This window comes from Crocodylus siamensis, chromosome 11 (assembly GCF_052110815.1).
Source record: "Crocodylus siamensis isolate JL-2025a chromosome 11, ASM5211081v1, whole genome shotgun sequence".
Taxonomy (NCBI): Eukaryota; Metazoa; Chordata; order Crocodylia; family Crocodylidae; genus Crocodylus; species Crocodylus siamensis.
The window spans coordinates 43,008,068-43,026,137 of record NC_143405.1 but is presented as its reverse complement, the minus strand read 5'-3'; the positions used below and the strand labels follow the sequence as shown (position 1 = coordinate 43,026,137).

At 46.0% G+C, this 18,070-nt stretch overlaps 1 protein-coding gene across 4 annotated transcripts in view; it reads right to left on the bottom strand.

The window, feature by feature from the left end:
• CACNA2D3 (calcium voltage-gated channel auxiliary subunit alpha2delta 3) overlaps positions 1 to 18,070 on the bottom strand; it is an 891,165-nt gene that overhangs the window by 579,228 nt on the left and 293,867 nt on the right. For all 4 annotated transcript variants that reach the window (XR_016438419.1, XM_090021142.1, XM_090021141.1 and 1 more), the window contains exon 4: positions 6,823 to 6,882. Coding sequence is in view for 3 of the 4 variants with exons in the window: in XM_090021142.1 (XP_089877268.1) it covers positions 6,823 to 6,882 (60 nt within the window). In the remaining variant the exon portion in view is untranslated. The remainder of the gene's footprint in view (positions 1 to 6,822; positions 6,883 to 18,070) is intronic.

Below are 18,070 nucleotides of genomic sequence, written 5' to 3'. Positions count from 1 at the left end.
CTTCCCTAATCAAATTGGGATCAGAGGATGGACAAGCAGAGACTATGGGTTAGGATCCAAGGGAGTTGTGGGGAAAGAGACCTGGTGGTGAGGATCTACTACAGGCCTCTGCACCAAGAGGATGCACCATGAGGATGGGGATCAATTGCTGTGTGGTCTAGAGACATGGTAGTCATGGGGGACTTCAACTACCCAGACATATGCTGGGAGGAACAGACAACTAGATCTAACCATTCATGCAGGTTCTTAACCTGTATTCAGGACCTCCACCTAACACAGGAGGTAAGGAGTCCCAGCAGGGGTAACGCCTTGCTTGACTTGATGTTGGCCACAGCGGATGGATGACCTGGTGGGGGACCTGCAGATTCAAGGCAACTTAGGGGACAGCGATTACCAAATGATAAAATTCACTATCCAGAGAAGGGCAGGCACTATACCTAGCAGGACACAGGTGCTGAACTTTAAAAAGGCTGACTTGAATAGGCTTGTGGGATGGGTTAGTAGGGTACTAGGAACCAAGAGCCTGGATGCTTTGGGGGTCCAGGATGGGTGGTCATTCCTCAAGGCTACCATTCTTTGGGCTCAGAGTGAGACAATCCCATGGCAGAGGTAGGGGAGCAAAGGGATCAGAAAGCCCCTTTGGCTAACCAGGGATATACAGGATACCTTAAGGGCAAAAAAAGAAGTATACAGGAAGTGGAAGCAGGGAGTAGCTAGCAAGGAGGAGTACATTTCCTTGGCCTGCACCTGCAGGGAGTCTTTCAGGAAGGTCAAGGCAGCTCTGGAATTCAGGCTAGCAGCAGGGATTAAGGACAATAAAAAGTCTTTCTTTAGGTACGCTGGGAGCAAAAAGAGGCTGCAGGGTAGCATAGGACCCCTACAGGACAGGTAGGGGGGCTTAGTGATGGATTGCAGGGACAAGGCAGTGATCTTCAATGAGTTTTTTGCCTCTGTCTTCTTAAATTGGAATCTAGATGAACCCTCAATATGCATCACAGATACCAGCAAGGGGAACATCAGCTGACTAATGGTCAGTGCTGACACGGTAAAGGGACACTTGGAAGTTCAAATCAGTGGGACCAGATGGATCCCACCCACGGGTAATGAAGGAATTAGCGAGTGTCATAGCAAAACCACTAGCAAGGATATATGAGCACTCATGGTGCTCAGTTCAGGTCCCAGAGGATTGAAAAAAAGCCAACATCATCCCAATCTTTAAGAAGGGGAGGAAGAAGGATCTGGGGAATGATAGGCCAGTCAACCTTACATCTGTCCTTGGGAAAATCCTTGAAAAAATTATCAAGGAACACATCTGTGGGAGCCTGCTGGCTAATGTGATGCAGAAGGGTAACCAACATGGGTTTATAGCAGGCAGGTCCTGCCTTACTAACCTAGGTTATTTTTATGACAAGGCCACTGTAACAGGGGACCCTAGCCCTGTTACCAGAAGGCACATCCACCCCTTTAAAGCCAGAACTTTCTGGGCACAGAGGGCTGGAAAAGAAGGGGTTAAATGCTGAGCCTGGCCAGCTAGTCAGCTGACTGGAAGTGGCAGGACTATAAAAATCCTAGGCCGAGCAGCAGTTAGGGAGGTAGCTGCTGAAAGGGAAGGAGTGCCTCAGAGAGCTCCATGAAGGTGTGGGCCAAAGGCGGGAAGAAGGGAGCCCCAGAAGCCACAGAGAGGCAGACAACCACATCATAGCAAGGATGTGAGCTGATGGTAGGGAGCTGAACCAGGGACCCTGTGAATGTAAGCTGACATGATTTTTTTTTCTTTTTCACATTAGCTTGGGGCAGTTATTACCCATGGATGGGACTGTTCATGTTTTTTTCTTTTTTGATTAATGAATAAGACTAGTGGCTTGGGTGAGGCTATTAGGGGAAGGAGGAGGCCTCATTTCGGGGACCCACTATGGAGTGGGGACCCTGGTGCCAGTGAGGGCATGGCTTTTGGGGGGACACAGACCCCAGTGCCCCAAAGTGTGATCTTAAAAAGGCCAGGGAGGTCTGGCACACCTGAGGTGCAGTCTTATTTTGGTTTTTTGGAACCACTGGGAGGGTGTGAGTTCAGGGTTGTCCCCTGGCTTTGAACTTGAAGCTTCCTGGCTGTGAGGCCAGTGCCCAGATCTTGGGGTCAGGGGGAGCCAGGCTTGAGATTGGAGCAGAAAAGGGGGCCATGAGCCTTGAGACACCAGAAAAGGCTAGAGCCTCAGAGTCAAACCCTGTTTAGTGGGTTTAGACAGGGAGGCCTAGCTAGAGAAAACCAGGGGTAAGGCCCATATAGGGGAAAGGCCCCAACATACACAATACAATAGGCAGCCTCCCACTCACAAGAACATCATCATAATAATTTCCATCAAGACATGGCAGGTGGGACATAAGAACCCCAGAGAACGCTCGAAGGGTGCCCCATGGAAGGCGTGGATTAGGAAGACGGTACTGGGAAGGGCGACCTGTTACAGCCACCAAATGTTTAGATGCAGAAGTTGAAGTGGCTGTTATCTATCTTGACTTCAGAAGGCCTTTGACACGGTATCCCATACAATCCTTCTAAATAAGCTGAGGAGATTTGCCTTGGCTGACTATATGGTAGACTGGGTAGCAAACTGGCTCAAGGGTCACACTCAGAGGGTGTTAGTGGATGGGTCAATGTCAACCTGGAAAGATGTGGGCAGTTGAGTCCTTCAGGGCTCAGTTCTGGGGCTGGTGCTGTTCAGCTTCTTCATCAGTGATCTGGATGAAGGGGTGGGAAGCACCCTATCCAAATTCACAGAAGACCCAAAAATATGGGGTGAAGCTAACTCCCTGGAGAGGAGGAACCAAATCCAGGTTGACCTAGACAGGTTGGGGAAGTGGGCAGAGAGCAACAGGATGCAATTCAATAAGGACACATGCAAGGTGCTGCATCTAGGGAGAAAGAACTGCCACCATACCTATAGGCTGGGGGGAGACCTTCTCAGCACCACTGAGGCAGAAAGAGATCTTGGAACCACTGCAGACTCTAGGATAAACATGAGTCATCAATGTGATGAAGTAGTTGGCAGAGCCAATCGCATCTTGTCGTGCATCCACAGGTGCTTCACAAACAGGTCCAGGGAGGTGATTCTCCCTCTCTGTGCAGCACTGGTCAGGCCTCAGCTGGAGTACTGTGTCCAGTTCTGGATGCCGCAGTTCAAGCGGGATGTGGACAACCTTGAAGAGCCATTCATCTGACTGGAGGCCTGCAGGGAAGGCCCTATAAGGAAAAGCTAAGGGACCTTAACCTCTTCAGCCTCTCCAAGAGAAGTCTGAGAGGGAACCTTGTGGCGGTGTACAAATTTATAAGGGGAGGGCAACAGTGATCTGTTTCCCAGGGCACCACCTGGAATGACAAGGAACAATGACCGTAAGCTACTAGAGAGAAGGTTTAGCTGGACATTAGAAAAAAGTTCTTCACAGTTGAGGTTTCCAGGATCTGGAATGGGCTCCCAAGGTAGCTGGTGCTTGTCCCATCCTTGGGGGTCTTCAAGAGGAGACTGGACAGGCGCCTGACTAGGATCATATGATCCCAGGTTTGGGGACCCTTTTCTTGCCTGCCAGGGGCAGGGAGTTGGACAAGATGACCCACTGAGGTCCCTTCCAACCCTAGAATCTATGAATCGGTGAGCCCCAAGTTTGGGGGTGGGGGGGGTTTCTTAAAGGGCCAGGAGCTGGGGCAGGTGGGGCAGCCATGGTGGGGCTGGGGGAGCAGGCATGGTGTTCAGGGGTTCATGCAGAATCCCCCCACATGGCATGGGGTAGTGGGGGGCAGTGGGGATCACCCCCCACCCAGCAGCACCCAGTGAGTGGGGGCTTTTTTTTCTCAAAGTGCCAGGAGCTGGGGAGGGCAGAGCAGCCATTGCTTGGGCTGGGAGACGGGGTAGGGGATGGGGCCTGTGTGATTCAGAGATTCAACTGATTCAGCAGTGGCTGAATCACCAAATCAAATTTGTCTGAATTGATTTGGGACAGTGATTTGAATTGCTGAATCAAATCACTGACCCCCGAACTAGCCAAATCTGAAGCAAATACTAGCCACTTCACACAGACCTACTTTACTGCACAATAGACTAATCTGCTGCACAGGGGGTGTGTCTACATGTTGCCATATAGGGACATTGTTAAGGCACCATACTTTAGTACTTCCTTTATAAAGTGCTGAAGCACAGTGCAGTTTAGGTGGTTACTGCACCATATGTACGGTTAGATTTCACCACCATGTGCCCTATAACTGGGGAGCAGGCCACTATTGCAATGTAGCTAACAATCATGTGTAGACTTATGTAATCACTCTATAGCCAGAACATGCCATACAGTTATCTAGCTCATTACTATGTCACCGTAGGATGTGTAGATGCACCCAGTAAAGCATCACTATGTAACCGTACTGAGCTACTGTGCAGTAAAACTCCTACTCAGCCAGACCAGCAGAGGGCCATCCTCCTGCCAGGGGCACAGAAACATGGCTTGGAGTCCCTCCAGCCACAGGTCAGGGACAGCTCTTTAGCAGTCCCTAGTGGCCTTTAGGCCACTGACTTGACCCCTGGGGCCTAGGACAGCTGATGCCTGCTTCTGGCCACTGTATGCTGGTGTGGTGGGCATGTGTTTGTTGCAGCAGCACTGAAGAGTCCTGGCTTCTACCAGCTGCTGCCTGGCTCCTGTGCACCGTGCCCCTATACTGCACACATGTACTGGCTCCAGCAGTCCTGCAGGCCGTCGTGCATGAGTAGAAAATGGACCAAGAGGACTTTGCCTTCCAGGACAGGCTCCTCACCTTTGAGAGGCACACTGTCTTCCTTGAGAGGATGCTGGAGGTGTAGGAGAAGCAGGCTGCTGTGGTGGCCCAGACAGTGGAGGCTATTGAGGAGAACTTCAGGGTGCTGGATGCCATCCTGGCCCTAGCAGTTATCTTTGTGGTGCCTGCCACCCAGGCCACAGGTTTGGCCCCATCTGCCACCTGGCAGCTGCCCACCACTCAGCCTCTACACCTGGCCCCAGCCCCGGCCCCGGCTCTGACCCCGGCTCCAGCTGCTGCCTGGCAGCCACTTGAAGCCCTGTGCCAAACCCCACAGTGGGCAGGGAGGTCCAGCAGCACCTGCAGTGGCTACAGCCCCCTCCCCCTGCTCCCAAGCTCAGTCCCCCAGCAGCTAGGCTACCCACATGGGCTGCTGCAGACATGGTGCCCTGTCAGCTGTTGCTGGGGGGAGAGCAGGGAGCATCCATGGTGTACTTGCCGCAGGCTTGTGGGACAGCATCCCAAGCTAGGCTGAGCCTGCCCTGCCTGGAGGCCCCTACCAGCCTGAGCCTGTCCCCTTGAAGACTGCTACCAGCCTGAGGCCTCCCCCCTTGGCACCCAGGCAGCTGCATCCAGAGCTTGAAGCTCCCCCTGGCTGCTGCAGGAGGTCAGAGCAGGGCAGAAGCATGCTATAAGGAGCAAATCTGCTCCCAACAGGGCACACATGTAGATGCCTTCCCAGGGTTGGCTTACTGTGCAGTAAATTACAATGTGGTGAGTCTAAATAGCATTAGTTACATGTATAGATGCATCCAGGTTCAATTCTTTTCTTGGCATGACGTTCATAGAAGAAAATGCAGCAAAGCTCTCAAAAGCTAAAATGCAATAGAACTCTAAACCATTTGAATACATACAAATGGAAAGCCTTATTAAAATATGAAGAATTGTTTCCAGTGCACCCATTTCCTGGGTGCTTCAAAATGTTTGAAAGATTTAACTTCAAAGATTTCTAAACCAGCCTTCTTAGCATTAATTCAGAAGAGGTTGCTCTTAAGGCTCTGTTCCTATATCAGATAATGCAGCATTTTCACAAGGGATCAGTATTCCATACCATATTTCCCTTATAAAAACAATATGCTGATTACTGGAAGTAATCACTGCAAGTTCTAAAAGCAATACTTACTGTGTTGTATGCTTTCACAACAGATTCTAAGTATGGAAAAAATGTTCACTTTCTTCACTTTCCTTTAAACCTATTTCCCTCAAATGTTTATTGCTCAAAACTAAGAGAGGCTTGATGGACAGCCATAAGAAACTGCAGAAAATATGTCAGAGTGCAACTAAATAATACTGTTATTTATTATGACATTCAGGAAACCACTAGTTAGGAAAACATTTACTTCTTGAACACTGAGTTACAGTACCTATTTAATATTTGTATTATTAACTTCTATTTTTTTCAATGACTTGTCTTTGCAGAGGCCTTGTCTTATTTTCTCAAGGCTTTTCCAGCATTTTTTCCTAAGATTTGTTGTCCAATTCTGCTTATTTCCTTCCTTTCTTTACATTCCAACTAATACACATGAAAAGGCACCATTTTGAGAAAACAATGATGCAATACCTAAGGCTCCTGGGTAAAAAAAAGGTCTTGTCTGCTTTAGTCTCAGATCCAAACACAAACTGTTTGCATAATGCAAAGTCACTCTAATCCCCTCCCTGTGGGTTTTCACCCCATCTACAAATTCAACTCTCCAAAGAGTGATTCCTTGCCAGTATACTGCAAGTACAAAATATGCAGCTAATTACTGTGTTTAAAAATCTTGACCTTAGTTATGCAGGGAATTTCAACAAAATCTGTAGAAGAGCAAAATCTACCTATTAGGTCTCTGAACACGCAAACACTAAATGCACAACCTGTCAAAATGCTAAGCCAGCCACCATTATTTCCATGTTCTGTAATCAGCATCCCTCTATTACTCACATGCTTGACTTTCCACAGCAGTCCTTGGAGTAAGCTATTGTGTAATTCTTTATTATATATTCTGATAAGTATTTTTTTAAGTAATCACCTGTAAATCAGCATCAAATTCATGCTTCAAGTGAGCATCCTCTGCTGCTTCAACAAGACGCTGCAAAAAAGAAGAAAACAAAAAATATATTGTTGGAATAACTGATATCATCTTTAAATCCCAGTGCTTCCTCCAGTGTGATTTTAAAAAAAAACCCAAGATCGCTAGTGAGCCATAACATTAATTGTCACTGTATGCTATGGTGCTTCATTGACACTGGGTCAGATTTTCAAGAGTTTAAAGCCCAGATATTTTAAGTGTTCAGCACCCAAAAGTAAAGGTAAATTTTCAAAAGAGCTCAACAGCTATTGAAGCACAAAGAATGATAGGTTCATGAGTGCACAGCATCCAGCAGCGTCCATTGCAACATTTCTGGCTAGCTTTTCAAAATAATACCACATTGTGCTTAGATCTTTGGAATGCATGTCCACTTCTTTTCATGCCAGTGCAGAAGCTAAGACATTTTCAAGTCTTTTTCTAAATGTAAAGCAGACAGCTTTTCTTAAAAGGGTAGTAATTCTTGTTTACAAACATTTGAACTTTAAAAAGGGATTCTATAGAGGGGATTAAAACCTAGAGATTTGTTTATTTACTTCACATGCATTAGATATTGTGCACACTTCTTTAACATGTTTATAATGATAAGATTTTCTGCTAGAAAAGAATTATTCCATTTATTTCTAATCCATATCCATAGTAAATATTAGCTTCTTAACCACTAACCTTGTTTAAAGGAAGAGAAAACCTCTTATATTTTTCATTCGTTCAATGTCAACTTTAAAATGTTCTGTTCTGGGCTTCCTTACAACTCACATCTCAACCAAAATAATTGTTTTGCTAAGATTTAGTCATTATCTCTCAATTCTTATTCAAAATAATGCAACAGAAAACAAGGTTTGAATTCAGCCATTTTATTCTATGAAAAGATGATATTTCAAAAAAGTTTGGGTTGTTTTAGGGGTTTTGTACTCTTATAATTCTGAATATTCTTCTTACCTATAGAAATGGTTGATTTTTTTTTTTTTTTTTTTTTTTATTTAAACATGCTTTGTAAAAGAGCTAGATAATTCATGACCAATAATGAAACTTCCTCAAACAGATGAAAATATAATAATTGTATGTAACAACCTAAGCTTTAAGAAAGATAATTAAGGCCCTTGCTTCACTGAAGCGGTGGCTTAACTGGGTAACTGGAGGGAAGGAAGGGGAAGACCAGGGCAACCACTCTGAACACCAGCTCAGGGGAGGAATGAAAAAAAGTGGCTGCTGCTGGCAGCTAGACATTACTTCAGGCTTTCACTTTGTCCTGAACACCCACCCATGTCCCCATACAGCTGTGCTGAATAAAGCAAGCATAATAAAATCATGGAAAGGATTCAAACTCCCAGCTCACAGATGCATCTTTACTATGTTTATGGAAAGATTTTTCTTTTTTTTCTTTGATGCATCAGGTCTCAGCATATACATATTCACGTCATAGGAAAAAGGCCCACACATAAGTTACTTAAGCACTAAACTCTTCTCTAGTAATGTTGGGCATTACATAGCTAACAACTCTGGATGGTTTTTAAAAGGTGTCCCTTTAGAGAAATGCAAGCCTTACAGTCCTAAAATGTGAGACAGACCCAAACATTCTGCCTCTCAAGTAAAAATAAAACATTAAATAAAGACAGCAACATTAAATAAGAAAGCAACTGCTATAGTACAGAGAAGTCTTTTGACCTTTTTTACCTCAAATGTAATATGTAAGTTGATACACTTTTTTAAAAAGTGCCTTATATTCAAAGACAAATACCTGTGCCATACCTCTGTGTGGCAAGACAAACAACAAATAATTGTGAATCACAGCAGACACTGCGATACAAAATAATACTATTTCACACATAAAAGAAAAAATAAATAAAAATTAGCTGTGTCTATGAACTGACTATAATAGTGATGCTCCAACTATATAAATGTGAATACATGTAAGTACTTTTGTACTATATGAGAATCATACCTATTAAAGATAAATTCTAAGAGTTATTTCAATCTACAAATAAATCAGGCAGCTTTTTAGACACACACACACACACTCTCTCTCTCTCTCTCTCTCTCTCTCTCTCTCTCTCTCTCTCTCTCTCTCTCTCTCTCAAAAAAGTAAATACAAAACCTATGCATATATTGGGATGGGCAAATTACAAATAGACTCTAGAGAGTTTTTAAATTTGATCATTGCCACCAGCAGATTAGCTCTGTCCCAAAGCAGCATGGTAAAGCAAGTTTAATTTTGCTAGCCTTATTTTAGTAATTAAATATTTAACACATTAGCAAAATAACATACAACTTGATATATTCCTGTAAAAACTTTTTAAAAAAGCAAAGATGACCTACAAAAATGCTTGCTTGAAGGCTCCTATTTGAGCCTACAACATGGAAAACTGACTGTGATGGGTATATTTAATTAAAAATTAAAGCAATGGAATTGAAGAAGGGTCAAAAGACTCCTTCATACAAAAGCAAATTTGAGACACAGAGAAAACAGGCATCTAGTTCTTCCTTCACTCTGAAGCATGTACTTATTCAGTGGAAAAAAATATTATTCTACTATATCATGAGGTATCTAATTCCTGGAACATGGTACCTATTGGTTAGAAGCTGTAATTCATAGCTTTTGATTTTGTTTGTATTGACCCCATGTTTCTAAATTACATTTTTCTTTTTAATGAAATAAATTTAAACCAAGATTATCTCTGCAGATGAGAAATTACCCATCTTCTGCTTCCTCCAATAATGTTAGTGGCAATCCACTTTGGAGGGGAGAACAAAAATGAAGTGTGCTCTTTGATTCGTACCTTTGACTTTTAGATGCAAGTATTTAAGGTTGTTCTTTTTAAAAATATATGTCTCCTTTGTGTATCCAATACGCCCATGGTACAGCCCTTTGAACCAGGGCAGCACTAAAAGGATTGGGGATGGAACAAAAGTTAAGAGATCCACACACAAAGAGTTTTCTTCCTCATGTAGATCAGGGTTGGGATAGGGATACACACTCCACTTACTCAACAAGGTAACCCGGGATAAAAGCATTACACAAAGGATACAGACCAAAGAAAAATATCCTGCATGTTCTATACAATGCTGCCCATAAAACACGTGTGTGCGTACATGTCTGTATGATTTTAATCTCTCGAAACCAATATAGACTAAAAGTAAGGAATGTGGGGAGGGGTGTGGAAAAGGTGAACCAGTCATGAGTCTACCAAATGACATTAGATTTGTGCAGATTTTGTCAGAATGATCAAATTGTATACAAATGTAGTTTTATTTTGTTTTTTGTGGGGTTTTTTATTTTATAAGAGTCCCCAGAGGGATGAGGCATTATGGAAGAAATTCCTTCAAGTGCTTTGAGACAAGAATATAAAAACCATATGTAACACTGCAACATTTTTATGTTAAAACTAAAACCCCCCATTTAAAATACTTTCATGACAGAACTCTGTATCTAGCAATGAATTCTCAACATTCCCAATGATTGGTGATTTTCACTTAGTGTTTTATAATGATATATTTAATACAAATGCTAATGTATTTTTATTAGAGTATATCTGCTCTGAAAGCTTTGCTCAGTGAATCTTGCCTATTCTGAAGGGAGTTGCAAGTGATCTATATACATACACACTGAAGGAATTGCAAACTTTGAGTAGGCTAGTATAGGGAGTAAACTATTTAAAGGGCATATATTACTACCACCCCATCTCAGTCTTTTCTTCTCCAGACTAAAGCAGCCCAGTTCCCTCAGCCTCTCCTCAGAAGTCACATGCCCCAGGCCCTGAACCATTTGCATTGCCTTCTGCTGGACTCCCTCCAATTTGTCCACATCCTTTCTGCAGTGGGGAATCCAAAACTGGACACAGAATTCCAGATGTGGCCTCACCGGGGCTGAATAAAAGGAAAGAATCACTTCCTTTGATCTGGCAGCAGTACCCCTACTAATGAAGCACAGTATGCTGTTAACCTTCTTACCAACAAGGATACACTGTTGGCTCACATTCAGCTTATTGCCCACTAGATCATCCAAGTCCTTTTCAGCAGAGCTGCTGCTTAGCCTGTCAGTCCCCAGATTGTTGTGTCCTAAGTGCAGGACTTTGCACTTGCCCTTATTGAACCTCATGGGTACATTCACACATGCAGGCATATGCTCTTGCAGCAACAAAAATAGCAGCAGCACAAATTTGTTCCAGAAATTTTTGCCTCAGCACACAGGCCTGAACATGCAATTTGTTGTGGGCAAGTTGTGCCACTTGGGGCAAACTAACCCTGTCCAGCTCCTCCCAGATCTGCAGCCAGGGAAAACTCCTCTGCTGGCCCTAGCAGTATAAAAAGCTGCCCTGGTGAGCAACTCAGGGCTACTTGCTCTCAGGAGGTTCTAGGGGAGGAGCCTCTGGGACAAAGTTAGCCACAAGCTTGGTCTCAGGACCTTCTGGGGAGAAGATGGCCAGGCCCTTTCCTACCTCTGGCTACTGCTAGCTTGTTCTCAGAGGTTTGGGGGGTAAGCTGGCTGCATCCCTTCCTGCCCTGGGCTGCTGCTGCTACTGTTGCTGTCCCCTCCATGGGGTGTCCTCTACTACACACTGTTGCCCCCTTCCCCCAGGGATGGGCACACCACAGCCCAGCACTGCACCCCAGCTTCTGCACCCCTGTTCTAGCCTGCTGCCCAGCCCACTGCCAAGTTGCAGTCAGAGGACAGCCTGAAGAGGAAGCATGCACTGCCCCTCCCCCACCATCACTGCCAGAGCTTAAAGGTGCCTTGCCTGCCCCAGCTGCCTTGGCAGGACACCCTACCTTTACCTCTACTTTCACGTCAAGCACAAACTGAGTGACTGAACTGGATGGCTGTTACCACCACTGCTGCTGCTGCCATTGTTCTGCTGCTGCCCCCTCTCAGGAAAGAGAGAGATTCCCTGCTGCACCACCTTGCACCACTAAACACCACACCTGCACTGCATTACTCCCTAATTGACTGATTGCGCCTGTACTCCTCCACAGCTGCCTCAGTGCATCTAATCCTGCTTTGTTTTCCTGCCTACTGCTATGCTGCTGAGTGCCTGGCTGGAGGGCTGAGGGGCTCCTAGACTGACCTTCAACAAACAAAGTCTCTCCATTGCTTCAGCAGCCTTCCCTGTGTGTTTTTGCCCTTGTGTGGTAAGTCCTGTAGTCCACTGCCATTTCCCTGGTGTTTGTTGTGTGGCTGAGTAAGCCAGCTCAAGTCTCCCCAGCCCTTCTGTGTATGTTTTCCACCTTCCCCACATTCCCTAAGCACAGCCCCTCCCCCTGGGGTTTTTTTTTTTCCCTGTAGGGCTGTAGCTCAGTGAGCTTCAACCCCTTCTCCCCCTCCATTTCCCCAACAACCCCAGGCTGCCCCTATTAGATTCATCAGCCCCACTGTATATTTTTGTTTTCTTTTATTGTTTTCCCCTCCCTCATGTGAAGCAATGGCAGGGCAGGAACTTTCTGGGGGGGAAGATCCCAGCCAAGCCCCCAAGGGAACATATGCCCCTGCAGCCCCCACCCCAGAGGCAGAGTTCAATCAACCTCCTCCCAGTGTAGAGAAGCCTGCAACCTCTGCTACAGGGGCAGGTGGGACTCTGGCAGGGAGCCAACAGGGCTGTGGAGTTTCCCACCTCCCCTGGGGGGTTCCCAAGTCCCCTCCCTCCACCATCATGGATCAAGGGCAAGGGCAGTGGGAAGGGCTCCTCTTCAGCCTCCTCCACAGCTGGGGGTGGGAAGGGGAAGGGCCTCACCCATGAGCCTAGACCACTGGTGCTGCCCACTGGTGCTCTGCCTGGAAATGTGCACAGACAAGTGAGAGGAAAGTGGCCCCATCATCTCCAAGTACCTTCCCAGCTTCCTTCCTGGTCGAGTACAGGGAGAAAGTCCTGTGAGAAGTCTGGCAGCCCTCGCAGGTCCTTCAGGGAGAAGCCCTGCAGGCTGTCAGTTATATTGGAGCCCCCAGAGGTGGTGGAGGAAGGCACACCCCATGTGGCCTGGCTACTGATACGGTATAGCAGTTGTTGCAGGGCCTGAAGGCAGAACATCAGGACCTGGCTGCAGAGGCAAACCAGGCCCTGGCCACCCTCCCACAAGGGGAGGCTTAGGACTTCCACAGAGACCCAGTCTTGTCCTGGCCAGAAAAATTTCAGTGCCCATCTTGGAAGCCCTGCCAGGATCTCAGGGGGACCAGGAAGATTGTATAAGTGGTGCCAGAGCATAAACAGGCCCAGCTGGTTCAGCACTAGCACTCTCCCATGCAGGATCCCTGCCCATGCCAAGAACCACTCCACCACCCTTGCTTCCAGCTGGTGGCAGTTCTCCGGCAGGGAGGGCTCTGTGGGGGATGGGTAGACCCCCAAGTAGAGCAGCAAGCCTATCACCCATCACCCATTGCCAGACCAAAGCTCTTGACCTCTGCATGAAGAAGGGCTCCAGGGCCAAGGTGTACAGCTGGCCTGACGGCGGACAGCCTTGATACAACCCTGTCCTGAAAAGGATGGGCTCTGTCAGGGTCTAGTTGAGCTTGACCAAACACTATGCAGAGTCATACAGCACCTGGAGAGCCTGCACAAAGTGGGGCCCAAAGCCAAAGACCTGTAGCATCCCTGTTCCTGATGTGTTAGCTCCAGGAGGTCCCAAACCAGGTACAGGTTGTCCAAAATGAAACATCTGGGCACTGTGTACCTCTGGTCAGGATGGATCATGTCAGTCAACACAGATAGCAGGTGCAGTGAGATAGCTTTCACTGCCACCTTGTAGTCTATGCAGAGGAGGGATGCCAATTCCTCAGGTTGTGGGTATCTCCCTTCTTTGGCAGGAGGGTCAGCATGGCCCTCTGGCATGACGATCCACTAAGACCCCAGACTCCACTGGGCTTGGGAGAGCTCTGGAGCCCCTTGGGACAGGGGTGGGGATGGAGCTCCTTCACTGCGAGGGCACTGGTGGGGGAAGGCAAAGGGCCCAAAAGCTGCAATGCCTGTATCTATAGGCAGGCCCAGAGTTTCATAGATGCCCTCTATACTTATGTGAGGGTGCTGCGCAAGCCAGCGAATCCCACACCAAACATTGAGATGTGTGGGGCCTCTGCTGAACCATCCACTCCACCTGCCCCAGCCATGAGGTCATTTAAGGTCATGACCCTAAACATCCACAGCTGCAAGAAGGGTCTCTGGAGATGCCAGGTGCTCTCCTTCCTTCAGGAGGGGTGCACCCATAGTATTCTTGCAGGAGACCCTGATGACTCCAGCCAAAGAGCTTTATTGTCAGCTGGAGTGGGGAGGGAGGGTCTTTTTTTTATGCACCTCTTGGCCACCTCTTGTGGGGTGGTCACCTTATTCTCCCCAGGCCTGTAGCCAGAGGTTCTCCAGAACACTAAGGTGGTGCTGGGCTGCCTGGTGCACCTTTAGGTCCAAGTTCAAGGCCTGGTTCTGAACCTTCTGAACATGTATGCCCATGAGAAGGACCTGGGATTGGACATTTTTTCCACTCGCATCAGCACCCTTAACCCTCGTGAGTGCCTGGTTCTTGGTGGGGACTCTAACGCCACCCTAGATGCACAAGACCAGTTGGGCAGGGAGCTGAACCAGGCCACTGTAGGCATCCTTGGCGAGATCCTGACAGACTACTCCCTGATGGACGGCTGGCGTGCCTGTCAGCCTACCAACCGCCCTGCCATAGCCTATGTGAAGGTTGGGGAGGAGCAGGCATGCCACTCCCAGTTGGACCAGATTTATATCTCTTTACTGCACTTTGTTCAGGCCCACTCCTCTGACATCTGGCTGACTCCTTTCAGAGATCACCACCTTGTCTGGGCCCAGGCCACACTAGGGCCTAGGCATCCGGGGTCAGCCTATTGGTTTTTCAATGCCAGTCTGCCAGAGGATGTGGGCTTCAGGGAGGCCTTCCAGGACTTCTGGCTGGCCTGGCAGGAGCAACGGGAAGCTTTTCCCCCAGTTCTGAGATGGTGGGATGTGGGGAAGGCGCGCACCTGGCTTTTTTGCCACAGCTATACTCAGGGGCATACCCGGCAGAGGGAGGTGGTCTGGGAGCAGCTCAAGCAGGATGTGCTAGAGCTAGAAATTCCACAGAAAGGCCACCTATATATTTTAGAACACAAATGTGTGTGTTTTCATACAAACAAATAAACTAAATTTTAAAGATGGCAAGTGTAAGAACAAAATATTTGCATTCTCTCTCTGTAGAGTTTTTTTTTCCTTCATTATTTGATATATAACACCCCTTTACTGGCACATTGCCAGACAGAAAATGGGTAAGAACTTATTACATGAAAAATTACTTACAATAAGTAACAAGTCATCCTTTATCAGGTGAACTACTCAGTCACAGTATGCTTGAATTAATCTCTATTATCAATATGAATATCTAATTCCCAATCAAAATATATCACACAATACACTGCACTGGTGCTGTGTATATGCCAAAGAGCACTTGTTAAATCTGCAGCTAAATAACTCTTCAAAATGTCATTTAATGGTTCAGCATGGTCTTTGGAGGAAAGACAGAATGTGTGTTTCAGTCATAAGAGCAATTTTCTTCACTGGCTCCATCATCAAAGGACTGTGTGGTGCACATGGAAGCATTCAAGAACAAATTACTAAAGTTAAAAGCACATTACCAAGATACCCTTCCATGATTTCCCCATTTTGAGGTTCACTTCAAAAGTGAAAGAGAGATTTCACTTCCAGAAATTCTGAACGGTTGTAGGTGTTTGGGCAACTTTTGAAAAAGTTGTAGTTTGCAGGGAAGGAAAAAGATTTATCTGTGTTGAGTGGGTTATGTAATATTCTGGTATAGGTGGCATCTGCTGCAAGCTCTTCTGTCAAAGTTCTGGGACTTGCTTGTTTCACAGCTCATTTAGTGAATAAGGTAAAGAAGCCAACTGTGAACATGTGATGTTGTTCATAAGTTTCACCATAATTTTTTATGCTTGAAGACAATATAATATAAAGTGGCAATGAGTGCACTGATGTGAGAACAGGCTCTCAGTCTTACTATTTTATTGCAAATAGCCTTGTACATGCTTCCTATAATAATACAGATATAGTCTAAATTTCAGGTAACAGCTCTGACCTTGAAGGGGTTATCTACTACTATTAGCTGCGCATGGCTTTACAGACAGGCCAGCAACAGCGTTCCCATTTGCTGTATATTTTGCCAATTTTCCTCCCTTTGGAGAACTCAGAAGCATATTCATTTCCCAGAATGGTCTTAGATGCAGGGAATAGGTTAGAGATTTCCTATTTGTGAAACTAACATATTACCAAAGCTGTTGTTTCAGTGAGATACACTGAAAGTTCTTTAGCTCCTGCTCCCTTGATATCAGAGATTCTGGTGGGTCATGTGGGTTAAGACAGAGATATTAGAACTGCAATTAGTCACACCCTGGCATGTCTCCCTTCTTTAAGGCTGGTAACAAATACTAATATGTACACTGCTTACCAAAGCAGACAGTGTCCACTGACATGCTAACCCAAGCAGCACACTGACTGCATGATCCTCTAAAGTTATGAATGATAAATACAGCCTTCCCAAGAACAACTTTTATCATGTCCTTGCATTTGTTCATAATCAACAGTATTTTCAGGTTGAGGACTGTGAAAGCAAATATTTCTGACGCAGGATAAAGAACTCATTTTTCACTAGAAAGCTGAACATTCGAAAATGAAAATTATAAAAAAAGATTAAAGTTCATTTAAAGTGCTTCTACTTCTGTAACATTATTTAAGATAATCATGCTGTAATTAGATGCATTCGTAACCCAACTGGGCCATTACAGTACCGACTGCAGTGTCATAGGCTGGAATTTTGGGCACAGAGGAAGAGGAACAGAGAATAGAGATGCCTCGTGAGTATTAATGGGCTTGTAGCTGTACAAAAGGGCCATATCAAATAAAATGTACACAGAAGGTCACATCTGACCAGGCCAAGCTAGACTTAGCATAAGGCAGGGAGGAGGCATTGTGTTAAATACCATGACACCCCATTTTTATTCCTTTTTAATTCTGGGGCTGGCCATGGATCAATTTAACTGCAGGCATAACTTAGAACAGTTGCAGGGATGGTTAAATTATTCTTATGCGAGTGTGGCACCAGAGAACTTTTTCAGCAGCTGAGGAGTGCCATGACTCCAGGCATTATTCTTTCCCCTGCCCAAAACTCCCAGCCCAGGGGCCTGGAGGTAGGAAGCAGAAGAGTTTTTGTACCAGTTCTACACCACCTAAAACAGTGGTGGCCAACGATTTTGCTTCTTGTGCCACAGCTTAAGCCCAACACCTCCCTGATCATGACTAACCCATAGAACATGCTGTTACCTCTCAGCTCCATGTTCTTGGGCAATCCTGACACAGGACGCAGACTGTCTGACTCACAAAGAATCCCCCCCCACCTAAACAGAAACTGATTAAAATGCAGTGAGAGACGCACCTAAAACCCTCCAGATATGGGTGACAAAAGCGAAACAACTGCCCTTGGTCTCATTTGCATCCAAGATGGAACAGGATGACCATTCATTTACATAAGAGATGGAGAACAGAAAGCCTGAAGCAGAGACTGCAGTGAATTCTGGGATCAGAGAAGCAGGGGAGCGCTGCATGATGGGGAATCTGTGCTCCAAATGCTAATCAACCCACACACCCAGCTCAGCATTTATCAGACCAGTTCTAATCTGGATTTACAAAGGACTTTTCCTCTCCCCCCCCCAAACACACACACACCTATAAGCAGAAGTAAGTTTAATAGGCATCTTGGGCCGTACATTCCCCGGTCCCACTATGGGAGGCCTATTTAAACTTAATTGGCTAAAACTCGGTTGCTGGGTTAGGGAATGCTGAGGCAATAGACCGAGTCAGAGGGGGTATGGGCAACATTTGAACAATGGTAAAGGGTTCATCACAGCGTCCAGCCCGGTGGAGCCCTGACCACAAGTGTTGTCATACTTTTCCTGGGGCAACTGGTGGAAGTCCTCTCCACAGAAGGTTATGAACACTCCAATAATTGCCTTAAGTCTGTTAAAAGACTACAGTAAGATCTGGAAAAGTCATGCTAAGCTGAGGCTTGTTCACAACAAGTAAAAATCCAAAACCCTGATGCTGCAAGCTATCTATTGTTTCTGAAGACACAAGAAGATATCCCATCCATGTATCTGCTATCCATACGAATGTCAAGTTGGCTCCTAAGTATGTGTTTCCTGAGTATC